At 35.7% G+C, this 19,863-nt stretch overlaps 3 protein-coding genes across 3 annotated transcripts in view; 1 reads left to right on the top strand and 2 right to left on the bottom strand.

Moving 5' to 3' along the window:
• Window positions 1-201: 201 nt before the first annotated feature.
• pr (6-pyruvoyl tetrahydrobiopterin synthase purple) lies at window positions 202-1,476 on the top strand. Its single transcript, XM_071591099.1, has 4 exons — window positions 202-400; window positions 722-957; window positions 1,030-1,109; window positions 1,180-1,476. The coding sequence occupies exons 2-4, from the start codon at window positions 893-895 to the stop codon at window positions 1,464-1,466; spliced, it is 432 nt and encodes a 143-aa protein (XP_071447200.1). The 5' UTR covers window positions 202-400; window positions 722-892; the 3' UTR covers window positions 1,467-1,476.
• Window positions 1,451-5,703, bottom strand: wal (electron transfer flavoprotein subunit alpha wal). The gene is made up of 6 exons (XM_071591097.1): window positions 5,537-5,703; window positions 5,308-5,460; window positions 4,960-5,224; window positions 4,581-4,796; window positions 4,087-4,238; window positions 1,451-1,802 (listed from the first exon to the last, which is right to left on the bottom strand). The coding sequence occupies exons 1-6, from the start codon at window positions 5,576-5,578 to the stop codon at window positions 1,626-1,628; spliced, it is 1,005 nt and encodes a 334-aa protein (XP_071447198.1). The 5' UTR covers window positions 5,579-5,703; the 3' UTR covers window positions 1,451-1,625.
• An 8,811-nt stretch (window positions 5,704-14,514) lies between these two features.
• LOC139692857 (E3 ubiquitin-protein ligase MIB1-like) overlaps window positions 14,515-19,863 on the bottom strand; it is a 142,477-nt gene continuing 137,128 nt past the window's right edge. The window contains exon 9 of the mRNA XM_071591171.1: window positions 14,515-17,586. Within this exon, the coding sequence (XP_071447272.1) occupies window positions 17,446-17,586 (141 nt within the window). The 3' untranslated portion in view covers window positions 14,515-17,445. The remainder of the gene's footprint in view (window positions 17,587-19,863) is intronic.

The following is a 19,863-nucleotide window of genomic DNA, read 5'->3' as shown; positions in this document are numbered from 1 at the left end:
GAACATTGTGATTTACCACTCATAAAAATATGGAAATGTATTTTTGAATCCAATTCTATGCCAAATAAAAGATCTATATCTCTACCTTCGTCCACAATAGGGAAATTATATTCTTTTCCAAAATATTTTAAGTTGCACTCTTGTAATCACCTTGCTTGACGTCATTGGGATTCTCCTATACCGATTTTTCTTGTCAAAATATAATTATTTTGTCCGATTAGTGTTGGTGTTTCAATCTCTAGTGGAAAAATAAAAACACAGATTTTCCAATGCAGTCAAATCAAAGATTTCTATACGGATTTCAAGTTCGCACCACAAGTGTCTAACATATGTTGACCGAATATGTGAATAGCAGACGAAAAAGTGTTCAACTCGAAAACACTTTCAATTTATTTACTATGTAAGTAATTTTTTAAAAAGCTTGTGAGAAATATAAATTTATGAAATAAATATGAAAAATAAATTAGCTAAAATGATATATTTATGTAATAATATAATCATCGTATATTAATTTATGAATATACAGTTACTTTCACGGTAGACGTGATTTTTTTATTGCAAATTAAAGGAAATATAATTTTATTCGCTATTTGAAAAGAAGGGAAATTGAAACTTGAGGTTATTGATAAATATATTTCGCAATATTCAACCTTCTGCGTAACGAAATGAATATTCTAAATTCAGGTCCATAACGGCTTCTCTCTTTTTGGTTATGTAATAGGCACAACGTTGAGATTTCTTTGGGTACTCTGACATAGACACCAAGATTTACATTTTTTTTAACATCGAGATTAGCCGTTGAGTAGGAACCGTCGCAAACAACACGGATTGAAATACTCGATCAAGGATTTAACCTTTAACGGAGTGTGTGCTAGTTCTTACTAACGTAGCAATGTCCATGCCAATTGCATTTCTTACGAGAAAGGAAATATTCAGTGCCTGCCATAGGCTTCACAGGTAAATATTTGAAAATTTTAGAGAATTAACTATCCAAGTACATGTACTGAACGAAGTAACCGATTATTTTAGTCCACAGTTGACAGATGAAGAAAATAGGGAAACATATGGAAAGTGCAACAATTTTCACGGCCATGGCCATAATTACGTTGGTATGTTTATCCCTCCTACTTGTAATTCAATGAATTATAAATAAGGTTTATATTGGCGTCTTTTTTTCAGTGGAAGTAACTCTCCGAGGTCCCGTAGATCCTGCTACCGGAATGGTAATGAACATCAATGACTTGAAAATCTATATGGACCATGCTATTATGAAACCAATGGATCATAAGCATTTAGATAAGGACGTTCCATACTTCAAAGAAGTAGTGTCAACGACAGAAAATGTTGCAGTTTTCATTTGGAATAATCTTAAAAATGAGCTTCCTGACCCATCAGTGCTCTATGAAGTGAAGATATACGAAACTGAAAAGAACATTGTTGTATACAGAGGTGATTACAAAGACTGATTTTATTGAAGTATGTTTACAGTTATTTGATAGTTATTTTACTCATGGTTTCGGATACAAATACATTCCATGGTGATTGATTATAAAAATAAAATTTATGGACAAAATTAAGAACATTTCAAAAATAATTCATTGAAAAAATAGATTTCTGTCGATTTCCTAGAGCTTCTGGGTTAACTCCGGTACAGCTTTGAACAAATCGGCTACTAAACCATGGTCGGCAACTTGAAAAATGGGTGCCTCTGGATCTTTATTGATTGCAACAATTGTTTTGGAATCTTTCATGCCTGCCAAATGTTGAATGGCACCAGAAATCCCAACTGCTATGTAGAGCTCCTATAAAGAAATATTCATTTATTATTAAATGGAGTTAGACCGGTTGTAATAAAGAACCCTAAAGAGAGCTAGTTGAAAGTGCCTAACGTGAAGAACTATTCAGAAGCCACACATTTTTACAAGGAGCAATGTCTTGGCAAAACAGTGACATTATAATTACCATCATAAATTTTTATCATTTGCAAGACCTCTAACAGGATGGACTCAGTGAAAATATCAATTGGAAGGCTAATCCAAATTTGAATAATAAATAACTTAAATGCATATCCTTGATTATCACATGGGGGAAACAATCATATGCCCATGTCCTTAGCCAGTCACACCCATTTTGAGGTGGAAAATAATATCTGTAGACAACAATATTTTGATTAGTTAAGTCTATTTTAGACCAATTAAATTTAAAAATTGATTGCAATATCAACAATAATAATAGTAAAGTTTCCCACCTCAATGAGTAATTCACTATTTCAGAGCACAGCAACATGTGAAAAACCAATAAAACACTGATATCCAGCAAAATATGTCTATGTTGAAACTAGTCAAGTGTCTTCTGTTACTCCACCTTAAAAGTACCTATTCTCTTCGGTATAGTATGAAAAGTTCATGAATCTGAAGAGATTTTATGATAACAATAACACCATGCTCACAGAGTTTTTACCGGTCAATCAGAACTTGAACTGCCATTAATTCCCTTATCCCTTCCCAATTTTTTAATCACTTCCTGTCCTTCGTAAGTACATGCCATATAGGAACAATTTAATTTAGTCTCAGCTCAAAACTCTCAAGAGATGGGCGAAGTCTAACACTGGGCTGGATTTTAACGTCAAAGGGTTAATGATGATTATTGATATAATATAAATATAGAAAATAACTTTCACTAGGAGATATTTATCAACCCAACCGAGGAATGTTTCATTTATACCCTCCACCTTTTTCCAGAGATTTCACAGGACAGGTGCTCTTTGTAAATAGAGTTGTTATAATTTCACTAAAACGTCAATATGATGCAACTATTTTGACAGTGATTATCTATTTTCCTGTGAATTACTACTATTCATTACACCAACATTTTGCCAGCCGTGGGGTAACATCCTCGCCTGCTAACCCAGAGGCCATTGGTTCCAATCCCACCTAGGTGGGTTTTCCTCCACCTAGCACATAGGTGTTTGCAAAAGTCTTCAATGTTATGTCTAAGGGTTACATAAAAGGAGAGGCTTTATACAGGGTCAACCTCGCCCCAATAAAATTCAATAAATTAACATCTAGCAGGCTTAAATAGAAATATGCAAGTATTAGAAGACAATGGGCAATTCTCTACAAATTGTAAGTGATAGATTCATGTAAATTTGGCAAAGAACAAGATATTTCTTAATTATAATACTTACATTATTAACTCATGCCAGATTCACATACAAGAGTTTCCCCAAGCATTACAATACATTTTCAAGCAAAAAACTTAAGTAGAATGAGATGCCATTGAAAAATTAAACAGGAAATAGTTCATAAAACTATTAAAATTTAACCCAATGAATTCCTGGCTTATCTGGCGAAGTGAAAATCCTTTGGAAATAATTACCATGAAATGGGCAATAATTACAATACTGATACTTCCCTTGAACAATTTATGATTATTTATTATTATTTATGAAGCCAAGGTTGAGCTGTTCTTAACTTCTAAGCTAACATATCTTATTAGCATCTTCTCACATCCAATTTCTTTCAAGGTTTTTCCTTATATCATAATGAGCCAAAATACTAATACACTTGGCCACATATATGACGGCTTAAGGAGAACCAAGTAAATCAAAAATTAGTCAAAATTCCACATTCAAGTATCAGGAAAGACAAACCTTATTTGTCTAAAATAGAATGAAGTATTCATTGCACATGAGATGAATGTAGAAAAATGTTATAAGCGCAAGCAACTTATGAATTTTTCATTCTATTACAACAATTGTAAACTGTGTTTTATAGCATCAAATAACTAAAGAGCCCATGGTATAATCGATAAGTGTATTATAAAGCAATGGAAACGATATACATAACTGACAATCTGAAAAAAAATTAAAAGCTTCTGGACAACACACCTTTTCTCTTTCATTAAAGGTAAGGTACTAAATGTATATTCTGCTAATTCCTATTCCTGCTCAGAGATATTCCACAAAATATATCTCAACCTGTTTTAAGATTAGAATAAATTCTGTTCAAATGTATCTGCAACTTAAAAATTCAACAGAAACCAAATAGTAAGTGCTTATTTTGTATAGGATAAAAGATAGCTCACAGGTGCAACGATTTTTCCAGTTTGGCCAATCTGAAGGTCATTTGGAACATATCCAGCATCTACTGCAGCACGTGAAGCACCAACTGCAGCATTCAATTTGTCAGCAAGGTCATACAACAGCTTGAAATTTTCTCCAGATTTCATCCCACGTCCTAGTATAAGATGACAGCATTAATAAAAAAAAAGCATAGCATTTGAATGTGACAAACCACAGTGCACATAATCTAAATATGGACATTAAATACAACTATATGTATTGTGTAATACATTATTTTTAGTTTAAAAACTCAGCAGACTATCATCAAATTATTTAAGATATGATGATGCCAATTCAATAAATTTTCTTACAGGAACTAAAACCAATTCATATTGGTTCCTATTCACAAAGGTGAACACAAGTTTGACGAAAACTAAAAGCCAATCTTTTTTAACATTGCTGTATACAAGGTTTCACGCACGATTCTAGTTGCTCAAATATTTCCACAGGTACTTACCTCCACTCACAATTACTTTGGCACTTGTAAGTTCTGGGCGATCGCTTTTCGTGAGTTCCTGGCTAACAAATTGGGCCAGGTCAGTTTTGTACTCTCCTGCAGGCGCCGTTTCTGTTTTAGAACTGCCACCTTCCAACTTGGCAGCTTCAAAATTCGTTCCACGTACCGTTATCACTTTGATGGGGTCCTTGCATTTCAGGGTAAGAATTGCATTTCCTGCGAACCAAAGAATTCCATCATACGACACCTGCAGATACCATGTACTCGCATTAAATATTAAGATATTTTGGAGCATTAAAAATGAGATCAGGGTTATTAGATAATTCTCTAGCGATATATAACTTCAATAATCTAATTCACATGTAGCAGGCAGACTCACCGGCATATATTGTCCTCACGAAGGTATCGGGACCCTTGACATCGATAATCTCCGAAATTGGGGATACATCCAACTTAGCTGCAACTCGAGGGAGAAGTGATTTACCGAAGGCAGTGGCTCCAGCCAAGATATGAGTAAAATTGAACTGTTTCTGAGATGCTAAAATTAATGGGGTTAAACTCTCGGGCAAAAAGCCAGTAAAGGCATCGTTTTCAGCAACAAGAACGCGGGATAATCCAGATGCTTTCGAGAGCTGTTCGGCTACCTACAACAGAGTTTAAATTAAAAATGTACATACAAATCTTTTGCAATATAATTAATAGCCAGCTGGAAGTGCACTGGACTTACTGGTCCACATTTCGTTCCTGCAACGAGAACTGTGACTTCGCCTCCTACTTTTTTAGCAGCAGTCAATGTATTTAAGGTTATGGGATTTAACTTTTCATTGTTGTGTTCCGCTATCACTAAGGTGCTTTGAAACCGCCGCAAAAGCGTAGAGAACTGAAAAATATCAGTATTCCAGGTTAGCGATAGCCATTGCAAATATTATTTTCAAGTATTATCAGAATACAAAAACCTTTTGGCTCCCGCGTCCATGACTGACGCACGCCGACCACATATTTCTATACGCAGATCTAAATTGCAACGTAACGGCAGTATTAGGGGGACAGGTTTAACCCTAGACTGCTATGATGACCTGGACAAGTCCATATGATTATCACTTAATACGATAAAAGGATAATTTGGAACAAATGAATCACTAATTAATTACAACTTCTGCGACATCGTTCAGAGGGACATGTTATCGAAATTCACGTGATGACCGCGCCGTTTGACTTGCGGAGATTGCGTTGTTCTCCAGTCAGTCTTAATATACAGATAAGCGACATTCAAGAAAGAAAAAAATAGCTGTAAATCAATACAAATGTATAAACACCAAGGCAGAAGAGGTGCATAAATAATTTCACGGGAGGTATTTTAGTTATTACTGGGTAAAAGTTCTATTACAAAAGAAACATTATTTATTGCAAGCTGAGTTCTTATTCTTCCAATGATATAACTCCGGTAACTTCAATGTAAATTAGGTCAAAATCCATTATATGTATCTCTTTAATACTTATGTTGGGGAGTAAAATTTAAATGTATGAACTAATTGATTTGATTGTCTTTCCATTCAGTTATTCCTTTGGTTTTCACAGCAAAATATCTTTCAGTGTCGTCCCTGTGGAAAACCCAAAAATTTTACCTCAATAGATTTAGTGGGAGCTTGCCAATCAGGTTGGAAGCAACCCGATCCTACCAATCCAGTTAGACATGGACCAACTTCATCATGTATTTTTTTCAGGGAATACTCGTTATAGCATTCGCTATTTATTTATTGCAGTCCAATTTGTAGAAAAAATATTTTGTAGTCCATGACACCTTTTCACGTATGTACATCAAGGAAACATCTCGCAAGGGTAATTGAGATAATGCATTACGATTTCTGCCACCTTCAGTCTAACAGAGCACGTACACACTCCTGGAAGGATTCCATGCGAAATTTGTGCAAAGCCCTACTGTTGGCCATGCATTGGAACTTACTCGTATTTTCTAGTGTCGGTGGTGGGATTGTATTCTCGATTGTGTATTTATTGCGCCGAAAAAGTTGCACTTGCATTCATCGTAGCTGATAACTATTAATTAATGTCTTAATGGCTCTAGGTTAAGTTCTTGATAAGAGATTTTGAGGATTTCAACGGGAGAATAGTAAGTTCCTTACTTTCGTAGAACTCTTGCCTGCTTACGACTCGAGGTTTCTAGTAATTTCCTTTTGACAAACCACCCAAATTTAACTTACTGAGACCTCGAGGCAACATGCTGCGGTTATCATGTCCTTTAAGAAGAATATTTCGCAAAGTGCGGTATTTATAAAACTTCGTCAGGAGATGTCTCGAGCATCTCTAAAAGAATGATCTCCTAAAATGTGATAAATATCGGATTATACGCGAGTGGCTTAACACCAAGAGAGACTTAAGACAAGCCCCCGACGTGATAACCCGTTTGATGACCCCGAAGTCCCACCCAGCTACGTCATTCAATTTCTAAGCAGAACTAGCCTATTAAATGTATGCTAACTTCCCTTTGATGCGGATTAAAGCAGTGATCGGGTTGTCATTTATAATTTTTATTGGCACGTAGAAAAACCGCTCTGGAAAAATTTTGCAAGGTTCAAGAGGTGTAAACGACCATAGTTATCGTCCATTTATCCCCAATTTCTAATTCCATCCTACGGGTGGGTGCGGTGTGCTTACTTGAGATTATCCCTGGTGTGCGATTCGATCCCTGCAAACTAATTGCCTCGTAAGATTTAAGTGAGCGCTCAGTGCGCTATTTTTGCCTTATATTTTATTTTTAATCAAGAAACATTACGACTGCTGGAAAATATTATTACACCAAGGAGTTTTCCTTCTGTATAACTTAATATTAACCCTACCGCCCACTATAAGTCAACCGTATAACAGTTGACCTCTATAATTTTCGCGTGATTTTAACGTAGATTCCAAGCACTTTTCTTTTCAAAGCTTAACTTAATTTTCATTACCAGTTCCACGTGTGTGGACGGCATTGACTAATAAGCTCCAGACACTGCGGATGTACCACTCTCAGATTAACCTTGGATGCGCCCACCTGACGTAGACTATTTGTACAGAACGCTTTAGTTACTTCGCCTCTTGGAGTTATCTGATACAGTTGAAGGTTTTTTCGAAAAAAAACTTTACATGCTTCGAAGTTACCGTAAATTTCGCCTGAATAATTTCGTTTGCCATCAGTGAAAGTTTTCTCCGCTCGCTCGAAAATGTGCAAGAAAATTCATTAAAACTCGATTTTCGAGTGAATTTCTCGGTTATAGTCCGACGCAATGGAAACCATATTACCGTAAATGTACTGATTATCTAACTACACCTTAAACTACTAGTAAATGGAGATTTATTTTAGCCAGTGGTTTAGTGTCCATGATTGCCCTAGATGGCCATTTAGATAAGTATTTACCATATATGGATAGTTATCAGTCATCTTTTACAGTTATCAGCCCCAAGGTCACTTTGATAGGATAGTCTAGAGTTCAGGCAATTCTTAGCCCAATGCCTTGTGAAATTCACATATCAGAATAGGGGCCCAGATCCTTTCCCTGTTCTGCCAGTGATTGCCCAGGAGATCTGGTACCTGAAAAATCTCATACCCTGGACACACAGCTGAGGGTGCCCAGAGGCATCCCTGGGCCCTCCGGTCAGTAGCTCAGGGCTCTTCTCACTAAACTATCGCATGCCTATTAATATCTTCGTGTTAAAAGAATAAAGATTACTTTCATAATACACACATAACAAAGGATAGGGGGATCGAGATGGTGCGGGGGCTAACGTACTGGCTTCCCACCCAGAGGAACCAGGTTCAAATCCCGGCAGTGTTGAATATTTTTCAGAGGTATCTCGATCCCTACTTGAGGTGCTTTGTGGAGAGCACTTTGAGTGTGTACGCCGTCCGTCGGTTGGGACGTTAAACTGCGGACCCCTTGGCGCCTTTCGCAAAGAGTAGGCTAATGCCGACGCCGGGTTTCTCTCCACCCTTCATCCTTTCCTGTCCATCCCCTATGGCGCAAATGACCTCAGCAGTCGGTTGCCTCCCCTAAAAACTACTACTACAAAGGAGAGAATATATTCATAACGTTCCGCAATTGTTCCATTTATGTTAAATACTCGCACATGCAAAAAATAAGGAATACAAAGCCTAGGAATCAAAAAGACTGTCTTCCTACAAGGCAATTATTTTTTCCTTCAACCTTGCAATACAATAAAATGTGGAATAATTATAACTGTTCGCCAACCCCAGTGATGGCGGGGTAACGTCCTCGCCTGCCAATCCAGAGGTTGTGGGTTTGATTCCCACCTAGGTGGTGCTTGGGTGGTGCTGGGGCTTGGGTGGATGTGATTGTAATACTGTTATATCACTGTTTAAAGTCTGATGTAAAGGCTAAAGTGCTGTTTTTGAACTAATGCCAAATAAATAACAAAATTAAGTTTGTAAGAGCCTATCTTGATTCAGGCCAATAAGGATCTGGTCACAAGGGCAAGTGCCAGCAAAGAAGGAGGTTGAAAAATAATATAATTAGTTTAAAAATTTCTAAATTACTTCTAGAAGAGCTAAGCGTTGGAAAACTTCATGGGGCATTTGTTTTCATTCACTTCTCAGGAAAATATAAGATTTAGAGGAAAAGCCTGGGGTTCAACTCATAAACAAATTCAATTTTCAATATAAAGGCAAAGAAAAAGATAGAAATAACTATATTTTTGATTTACTTGTAATAAAAAATATGAAATGAGTGATTTACCGGGGTGAAGTTTGAAGAAAAGTTCAAGTTTGCCTGTTCTTGTCACAGAATCTCACTTTTTGCTTTAAAACTCAACTATTTTGTAAATTATTAACTCTTAAATATTTGACTTTTTATAGCTTTTTAATTAATAAACTTATTAATAGTTCACCATGGAAAACCACTATTGATGTCTGGGCTGATTGTTCCACTGCCTCAAGGAAACAGTTAAGTCAAGCCTTGAAAGCAGCAACAGGATTGCTTTTTTCCATGCATCATTAATTGCTAGAGAGAACGTTAACTACATACTAAATCTTATTCACCTGATATGGCTTCATCAAATTACTGACTCTTCCCCAAGATCAAATATTTCTCAGTGGATGGAGATTCTCTTCAAACAAAGAACTAACAGCCATAGTAGACAGGTATATTGCAAGTCAGAAGGAATCTAATTTTCCATATGGAATCAAGACATTGGAATATCGCTCAACCAAGTGCATCAGTGTACAGAGGGACTACATTGAAAAATAAAAAAGTTTCACTGAAATAAGTCCTTTATTTATATTCAATTCCAAGAAATTTTCAAATTAACCTCGTATATAAGCATCCACTCCGCTTGAATGATGTTTCTGCAAAAGAGTTACATTCCTTGCTAGTCTCCCAGGGCACACATTTCCAATCTTAATCCTATCTCCTTTTCAAGCTTATCAGCAAATATTTTCAAACCACTTGCATGGCTAACCAGGATACTTCAAACAGATACATTCATATGGATACTTCAAAAGTCCATTTAAAATGTATTTATCCCCATTCTCCCTCATCACTTTTTACTTCCCCTGATGAATACCTTAAAGTGCTGACCTCCATTAAGATCACCCGTGCAACTGGCTCTGATCAGCTGGTTGCCATGCTTTTGAGAAGTGCTGCCAATGCCTTGGCCATCCCTGTTCCCATCCTTTTAACCATTGCTTCCTAGAGGGATATTTCCCCACAATCTGGAAAATAGGCAATTTTTCACTTTACTGAAATCTGGTAAAAAATCTTCCATTGAGTCTAACCAGCCAATCTCCCTTCTTCCCATTCCATCAACTAATTACCTGTGGGCATATTATACAGTAAAGACTTTTATATTTCATGCTACCCTTCATTTCTGACGAGCAACATTAAGGTTCCTTCCTGGATCATTGGCATTAAGCTACCTTTCAATTTTGCAGTATCCATCTCAATTGAATGCCTGCTACATTTATTTTGCAAAAGCTTCCAAAAAAATAAATCACCAATCGCTACTCTACAACCTGGAGTATGATTTAAATATTCATGGTGAATTTCTAGAAATTATTCTAGAAGTTATGACTTCATTCTTAACAAACAGGGAGTATCATGTGGTAATTTATGGGTTCACTCTTCTCTTGTCCCCGTAACATCTGGTGTTCCCCAAATGAGTGTCCTGGATCCATTGTTATTTGCTTTATACATAGAAGACTTAGTTAAAACAGTTACAACTGCATCATGCTATATTCTCCTCTATGCGGATGACCGCAAAAATTTCAATCAAGTCGATTCCTTCGACAACATCACTAGGTTGTAGAAGGCCCTCAACACTCTTGCTGCATGGTCCAATAATTGGTGTCTAAACATAAGTCCTATGAAACACATATTCTTTCTATCACCCTCCGTAAATAAATCCTAGCTTAAGATTATCATATTTATAATCAGATAATTCCAGCAGTCAAAATTCAAAAAGATTTTGGTTTAATCTTAGGCACTAAACTTCACTTCCCTGATCATATCAAAAGTGTTTCTTCAAAAGCTATCACGGTGGGCCTATTATATCAATTCAGTGAAGTTTATAATTTGCCAGTTCTGCACTTTTTTCTGGGCCTGTGTTTCTCCTGCCCTGCCCCCAAATTTGGGCCACAGCTCCTCCCACTTGTTTAAAACTACTTGATCGTCCATTGAATCTCTTACTCTCCATCCCTCGCCACCGTTATTTACACTTCCGAATTACATCAGGTCTTCTCTCAGCATTTCCTCCCATACTAATTGCTGTGCCATGAGCGATATGAAGTTTATCTTAAAAATTGTCAACAGTAATTATAGGACATTGAATTTCTTTCCCTTTTCCCTCTTTGAGTGCCTTTGTATACAATGCAGTTGAATGACCTCTTTCATTACGTCACCACTTGCCTCTCAATCACTAAATTCTCATTTATCTTTCCACTTCCATCAGCCTGCAATGCAATGATGAAACATCTCCCTGACTTTGACCCATCCCAAACACCCAATTCCATCCATCCCTGCTGTGCTCTTACTCCCTCCTGACTTTCTTTGGACCTCCATCTACTTCAATAATCATTTTGTTTCCCTCATGTATGTAAACAGTACTTATTTTAGTTTTTGTTAATTTGTATTGTCTAGTTTTTATGCATCAAGTTTTTATTTTGTCACTTGTTTTTTTCTTTCTTATTTGTCCAATGTAATTGGTGTGATGCTGTTTCTGGACTAAATAAATAAATAAAACCTCTATATTCCCACTGCATTACTGTATGATGTCCAAGGCTGGATGTAGTTCTTTTGCACTGGATGTGTTCATATTAAGATGATCCGTTAAAAGAGAGTTGACCCAATGCTTTCTGTGGGCTAACATGTTTCCCCAACCAAACTGCAACTTGAGCCACACAGTAGGAAGATGCAGAATAGAAGAGGCGCTCAAGCTATTCCCTACATAGATGTCATGGCAATAGGTAATGGCCTCTAGTAAAAAAGTCTGTTCTGCAGATGGTAGGATAAAGTACAATTTCCAGATTTAACAAGCATTCCATGCAGGATAAGATACCCGAGTAGAATTTCATCACCATCAAAATTTGTTAGTCCATTCACGCCTTTGATAGGTTGCACTTTAAAGTTTATTACTAGTTGTCCTGGCCTATGCAATAAAAAATGAAACGGGAATTTCACTATTCAAGAGGAATCTATTTGCATATCTGGTTACTAAATGTTATTATGGTGCAAATTAATATTTATTCAAAAGTTAAGTGCATTTATTTTCCTGTTAAAATTACATCTGAATTTTTTTTTGGGAATAATGTGATCTATATCCCATTGACATGTTCTATACACCTGTCATGTATTCTCAATACTGTACACAGTCTGCTGGACGATAAATATTATTATTACATTATTACAGCCATCAACAAGTAAGCTGTTGTGGCATCCTGCAGTGTCTTGCTTTCAGCTCCTCTGCTGTAGATATAATTCCAAACTGGTCGGATGTGCTAGGGGATAAATTCATTTAAGATGGATGTGATTGCCTTGTGCATAGGGTTGAGGCAAGTTATAGAATCGCATTCCTTTAGATTGGGCAATACTCACTTTTTCAAAATGAGACCTTCGTGCCCCTCTTTCAGCCATAATGGTACATATTCTCTGTCTGCGAGTGTGCTGATTCTGACGAGGTGTTTGTGGGTCCAATCAAATTTATTTCACCAAAACATTTTCATGGTATCCATAGCCATCAGAATGCATATTCTGTACTCCTCTAACTCATGCAAGGAACACATGCCCATTCAGTTTGTGATGGTGAGATCTTAATGGGCAAGTTACACAATGCACCTAAGGAAGGAACAAAATCCAAGATTTCATAAATTAGATCACACACTGATCCATCGACTTGTCTGCCCTGCATGATCTTGACCTCAAACTTGCTAAGCCTATTAGCAGCCTTATCTTCTGAAGAAGAGCCATGATGGGGCATGCGAATACTTTGACTGAAGCATAGACCACACAGAAGTTGGGCCATTTTTTCCTTACAGAAATCTTTAGGTGTATATAAAAACCATAAACACAGTAATCAACCCGAAGGTCGGTTTGGTAGGAGATGGTAGAGTTCACCCAACACTAAGCCCGACGGCATGTGAAATTCACACATCAGGGTAGGGTAGGTAATTCACACCATTTTCTTCCCCTGTGCCGGTTATGGTTTCCCAGGAAGACCTGGTACCCGAAAAATCACATTGCTTGGTTGGAGCTCCAGGTGCCCAGATTGCCTTGCCCAGGTATCGAACCCGGGCCCCTTTGGTCAGCGGTATATATCTGTCTGTATTATAACTCATCATACATAATGGTACTCATTAATTATGTTCTTGAATTAGATTCAGTCTGAGGTTTTAGTTCAGCCTCCTTGGTCTTCTGAAATGAACAAGGCAACCATACCAAGAGATGAAATGGCCAAAGCATGTGAGGAAGTAGGTGTAATCCTCAGTTATTGCAGCCTGCAGAGAAATGCTGTCTCTTGCAGGTGATTGTGACAGTCTTGGGAAAATCATGAATAATCAATATGGATTTCTCACAAAAAAGAGTATGTGAGTGCATCCTCTTCACATACCCTCTGTGATCAGCTCACTAGCAGCATGGCATGTGAGGCCACTCCATGCAAGCTCCATTTTAAGGTCTTATAGCAATTGTGCACCTATCAACTCCACTAAGGTCTCCATCCAAGAGAAGCTGGTTGTGGGTACATTACTTGATTTATCCTAAGCCAAGTATTCAGTGTATTAGAAGGGTTAACAGTTACCAGGTATGCCACAAGGTGGCCGGTGGTCTGCATTCCAGTAGCCTATCCTTTCATCTCAGTTGCAATGCAATGGTGTTCTCTTTGACTTAACATAGTATGACTTTAAATAATACAATATACTCCACATAATGTTCACTTCTCATTACTCATTAGATATCGGCAATGACAGAGGGTCCTATAAAGTATTTTCAGATTATTTATAAATAGTGCATTTCCATGTGTAAAATCATTCCCTTTTCAGTGATAACCTTTGGTTATCAAGCACAGACCATAAAACCAATGGATCTTAATTGGTGAATTAGGAGACTTAATTGAGCATTATCACTCATACATAAGAAAAGGATATTACATAATTAGTATTTTCATAAAAGCCACTGAAGTTCATGTTTTCATGAAGCATAAAAATTGGTGCCAAAGCGATACCTAGGAGGTAAGCAGCAGCAAAACCAGTTGGTTTGTTTTCAAATATTATACCATCTGCACTGGGAAAAAGCGGTTGAAGCCATGATAAAGACTAGTCTGTGATACACACATCTATACAGATATACAATTGGAAAACAGTCATAGTTTAACATTCTTTGTGCTTCTTTTATGATGCATTCAACAAAAAGATTATATAAGGAAGCATTTATTATCATAATAGTTCCACTGTTGTACAAATGGGGAGATGTTTTTATCAATAATAGCTGAGATGATACAAGAAACTTTGCATGTCATACAAGTAAATTATACACATACCTTGCAAATGTTTAAACAGTAATAAGTGTCTAAAAGATAACCTTTAACAAGAAAACTACAGATTGAGGGTAAATTTAGTAGCTACAAAGATATTTCCATTTTTATTGACTTATGAATAGATTTTTCATGATTGCATTTTTTTATATTTCAGATTTACATGCCCTCGTGGAATTACATATAGTGTGAATATTCACATAACATATCAAAACATTTTAGAATATTTGATTAACAATTTGTAATTTGTTTCAATAGGTGAATATTGGCATTGGTGCATGATTGAACCATGAACAGGGAAAGGCATACCTCACTTAACAATTTACTTGAGGAAATATTAACAGGTGTAAAAATGCCTTCAACAACTTTAGTTTCCCAGGTACCATTTGTACTTTGTGCCTAACTTCAACCATAATTATTACTGTTAGCTCCCTTAGAGAGATAGCTTTACTACCTCTTTTGTACCCTACCTAACAAGAAGAAGCATAATGCCTTCAAATTCATTGACATTATAAAAGGATAATGCTATCTACTGCATCTACTAAATTTATTATTCTATTGAACCTTTGCCATGCTAAAATGCTTCATGAGTAGATTTTTAAAAGTCTCTCTTCACTATTAGAACTACATCTTAAGATAGGAAGGAGTATAAGGGTACTTCCATATCAATCTAAACTATTTGTGTAACAAACTATTGATTTTTCAAATAAATGTATTTCCTCGATAATTATTTTAATACATATGCAAAAGAAATTGGAAGATTTAATTAATCAATGTCTGATGGTTAAAATATCTCACCAGTGTGGATGCTAAGTTTTTGTTAATTTTAATATCATTAAATGTATTTTATTTAGGATAGTATTACATAGTCATTTACGTTTGTCTATAAAATGACAAAATCTTAGTCCATGGCAAGGCAGATATCAACTTCACAGTCACACATGATAACTTTTTCACACGAAAAATATTAACTGACAATCTTAATCTTAACGGTAAAGCCAAGTGGAAAGACGATGAGAGGTAATTAATTATTCTGACCAAGAAAGGAGAGAGGTGATGCAAATTCTTTTGAGTCATATTAAAATGAGCATAAAATGTTAGGAATTCGAGATGGCAGTGATTGGAGAGAAATGCACCAAGGCAGAATTTAATGATAACTAATGAAAACTAATTCTATGGCATTTTCCTGTTACATTAAATAACCTTGGGATATTGCCATAAAAATTCATGTACGCTAATATGATGGAACAATAGTACAATTGATAGCAAAAACTTTTCCACATCATGCATAAAAACATTACCTATATAAAAAAGTAGAATAGAACATATATGTAATGCAAAACTGAAACTAATACAGTGACACCAGACCTGAAGTCCCTACTTCATGATAAAAGTTTATAAGTTCTGCCATACTTGTGACGATCTACCCTTTGAAAGCAAGTAATTTTTTCCTTTCAACAATGTTTATTGTTGTACTAATTTTGGCACTTTAAAAAAGCTACTTTTACAACAAGAACCATTTAATCCTGAGTTTGATTATGTCCTTAATAAGTGGTGGTATCATTTTAGACATGATACATATCAAATTGCAAAGCAGGTAGTCACTATTATTGGTGTTTTTAATGCTATAATTAGATATCATTTTATACAATGAGAACACATGATTTTTTTGACAATTGAATGTCTTATATGTTATACTCTCTTAATGAGAAAATATTTCATGATGAATACTGCATCATTCCCTTTATGTTCATTTTTCATAAAGCCTAAGTCTTTTGTGAGGCGGTGCATTTTATGCCCTCAGAGCAAAAATAAAGCCAAACGAGTGAGCAACATTAAGCAAGGTATGCCTCCACAATCCAAGGATACTACATAAAAATTCTGTAGGCACTTGGGCCCTCATCCACACTGCTGTCATTTCCACATATAAGTAAAGATTTCTAAATACATCATAGGTCCTTAAAAATAAAATTTTTCATCACAAGTTTTGATTTAACAAAGCATTTGCCAAAAATAATGCCCTAAATAAGTCAACATTAATATATGCACTGACTTTCACACTACACTGCAAGAAACAATAATTCACCTCCTACAACATTGTGTCCAATATATGGACCTATGAACCATAAACTGTCCAGTCAAACTGTTGAAATTGGCATGCCTAATAACTAATTAACATATAAATTCCTATAACAAATGTAGACTTTACCCCTCTGTCAAACTAACTCTGAGGCCCACAAGTGCTATTTAGCACATCACATTCAAATGGAAGATTGGATACCTGTTGTTGACAAAGTTTTGATTCTTATTATTTGTTTACAATTAAATGAATAAATCTTTCTTAAAATTTTAGAGATAATAATGCTACACAATCCACTACAAATTACAAGGATTACAAAAAGCAGCAGTTGATAAGACAACAGGGGCACCTCTTAAAAAATGGAAGAATATACAGTCCAAGATAAACTCACTAAGAGTTAAGTTAACAAAAACACTAAAACAGGCAACAAAGCAATGAATTAATGACAATGGTTGAGATCACATTCTAGAGTCTTTTGCTAGAGAGTCAGCTTCAATGCTGGATAGCTTTTTGCATCCAATTATTACCTCCTACTGCACTTAAATTTATTTATGGGGTGGTTTTATCAAACATTCATGAAAAAAATGCCTTAACTGCTGATTAGGCCACAAGCAAATACTGTTAAAAAATTCAACTCCTGAGATTCTTATCAAACTATGCATAGATGCACTCACTACAGTGAAAATTACTGATTATAAACAATTTATACTCAGCATAATATGCAAATACAAGCCCCCTTGGTCAGCAAACGATCTAATATAATAGGATGCGCTTTTCAACAGATTTACGGCAAATAGGGCACTCTGACATGCGGTCTCCACACATCTGGCACGTTCCATGTCCACATAGGAAGATCATATTTTTAAGGCGATCCAAGCAAACTGGGCACATGGTCTGAAAAAAAAATAATTCGGCATGCATTTAATCCTTGATAAATTGAAAAAAACAGTATCGCAGGAGAAGTAATCATAAGAGAGTAAAGGTCATGGGGTTCTCAAGTAATAATGAAAGGAAGGTTAAGTTAAATATTAAAGTTAGAGAGTATAAATTAGAGTAGGTCGAATACTTCATGTTTTCGGAAATCTTTCAGACACAAATGGGCAAAGTAATAAGGGCATTAAAGGAAGAATCACATTGAGTAAAGAAACTTTTGCAATGAGAAGGTAACAGGATAAGATGAATCTTACGTAGAGATGTAAAAAAGATTAGTAACAACATACGCCCCTCTCCCTCGGGTTTTGAATTGTCTTTATTGCTTGATATGATCTCCCAATCTAATTTCTCTGGAACCATTTGTGTATCATTCTTTCTGTCTGCTTTGTCATAACAGTTGCGAGGGCAAAAGGCCTCACCACCATCTATATTCTCAGTTGTTAGATTTCTTTCTTGAGAAAGAGAAGTTTAAAAGTCTTCTATTAACTCCTGTAATGGATTCCAAGAGGGATAAACTTTTTTTGAGTGAAGGTAATATAGAGAATTTAGTTGAACACCTGGACGGAGAAAGAGAAGTGAGAGTATTGGATGTGATAGTTCAAGTTCAAGTGAGGAAGATTGGTCGAGAGGCACTTTGTTGAAAAGATACGACCGACCAGGAAGAAGTCCAGGCTTCAAAGAAGATGTCAGGTGTGCTTCGCATGAGGTAAGAGGAGGGATACAGCATACTGGTGCCCTGACTGCAATGCAGGCCTATATTTACAGGATTGTTTCAAATTATATCACAAAAACTGAACTTTTAGCATGGAGGTTCAAAACTTAAAGGCGAAAAAAAAACTGAAAATATAAAATATAATGTAAGAAAAATTTTTATCACATAGAATAAGGTATTTAACATAAGGAAGTTTTTTTTAAATTTTAGAATAAATGTTTATAAAGATATAAATTATATTCAACAATGCTGCAACAGGGAGATATTTTAGAAAAATTAAATACCCCGAGTGGGGCCAAAGAATTTAAAAACCTATACCGGCTTGAGGGGTTAATACAGAGTGTTTTTGTATGGCTCTGAAATTTTGTCATTGAGGCAAAAGAACAAGCATAGACAGGAGACTTACAAGATGTGGTTATGGAAAAGAATGGAAAAAATAAACACAGCAAAAGGAAAACACGTGAAGAATTGCTGGGGATCATATGTTTTCTGCTTTCATTTGGGCAGGAAAGAAATTAAGAATGCCTGGGACAAAGAGAGAAGGTTGCTGGGAGATATTCAAGGAAGGTAGGAAAACTAGATGTGAGACAAATTATGTGGAAGGGGGATATTGAAGACTTTGATGAAGGACATTGTGGTATAAAGGAGAATATTGGTACACAAGGTTAAGTTTGAATATATGTATGATAAATGGTGTTAATGCAAAAGATCATATTAGGATGTGAACCACAGAAGGTCTTAAACAAAAATGAGTTTAATTCCAAATAATTTTAATTGCATGCATAGGTAACTTTTCATGGAATATGAGATAAGGCTTCTGCATTGATAAAAACAAAACTATAAGCTTCTAAAATAAAACATTAGCCCAATTACCACTATTTGTGTCTCAAGCTAATCATCATTTACTATAAAATAACATTTAATTACTTTAACTTAACCCATGGCTTACTAAGGTGGTGATTCAATATCTGCACAAAATTGGCACTTGCTTACAACGATGGCGATTCATCACTCTCGTCTATATTTTTTTCAAACTTCTTTTTAAGCATAAATTTCAGATTTATTCATAATTTATACTCTTGATTACTTTTATGTTTTCACAATACATATTTCGATTGTGTTACTATATTGTGGGTCACATTTTATTCTTATAGATACTCTTTTTTTTAATTTGCTGTCTCCAGCATAATTTTATGAAATTTACATAACATATTGGAATTAAATTATATTATTGACTTTGTAATTCCACACACTTTACCTGATGATGGCGTTCAACGTCAAAACCTGGGTCAGCTTTTTAAAGAAAGTGCATGGAATTACAAAGTCATTATTCAGAAATTGTGAGTAGTGAAGACTGCAGAATTTTCCAGTGAAAATGAAGGCAGTATTTGCCCGGCTGATCCAAAAAAGGCCTAAACCTAAAGGAAAAACTTATGATTTGTTCATAAAGAATTCACAATTCTATTACATTTTCCTTCAGTTTCCAATAATAAGAATTCAGGTCAAGTGAAATTTAAGGAAAAAAT

Source organism: Hetaerina americana, unplaced genomic scaffold (genome assembly GCF_022747635.1).
Source record: "Hetaerina americana unplaced genomic scaffold, ioHetAmer1.1.p SCAF_42, whole genome shotgun sequence".
NCBI classification, from domain to species: domain Eukaryota; kingdom Metazoa; phylum Arthropoda; class Insecta; order Odonata; family Calopterygidae; genus Hetaerina; species Hetaerina americana.
The sequence above is the reverse complement of the archived record's forward strand: the minus strand, read 5'-3'. Positions and strand labels throughout refer to the sequence as shown.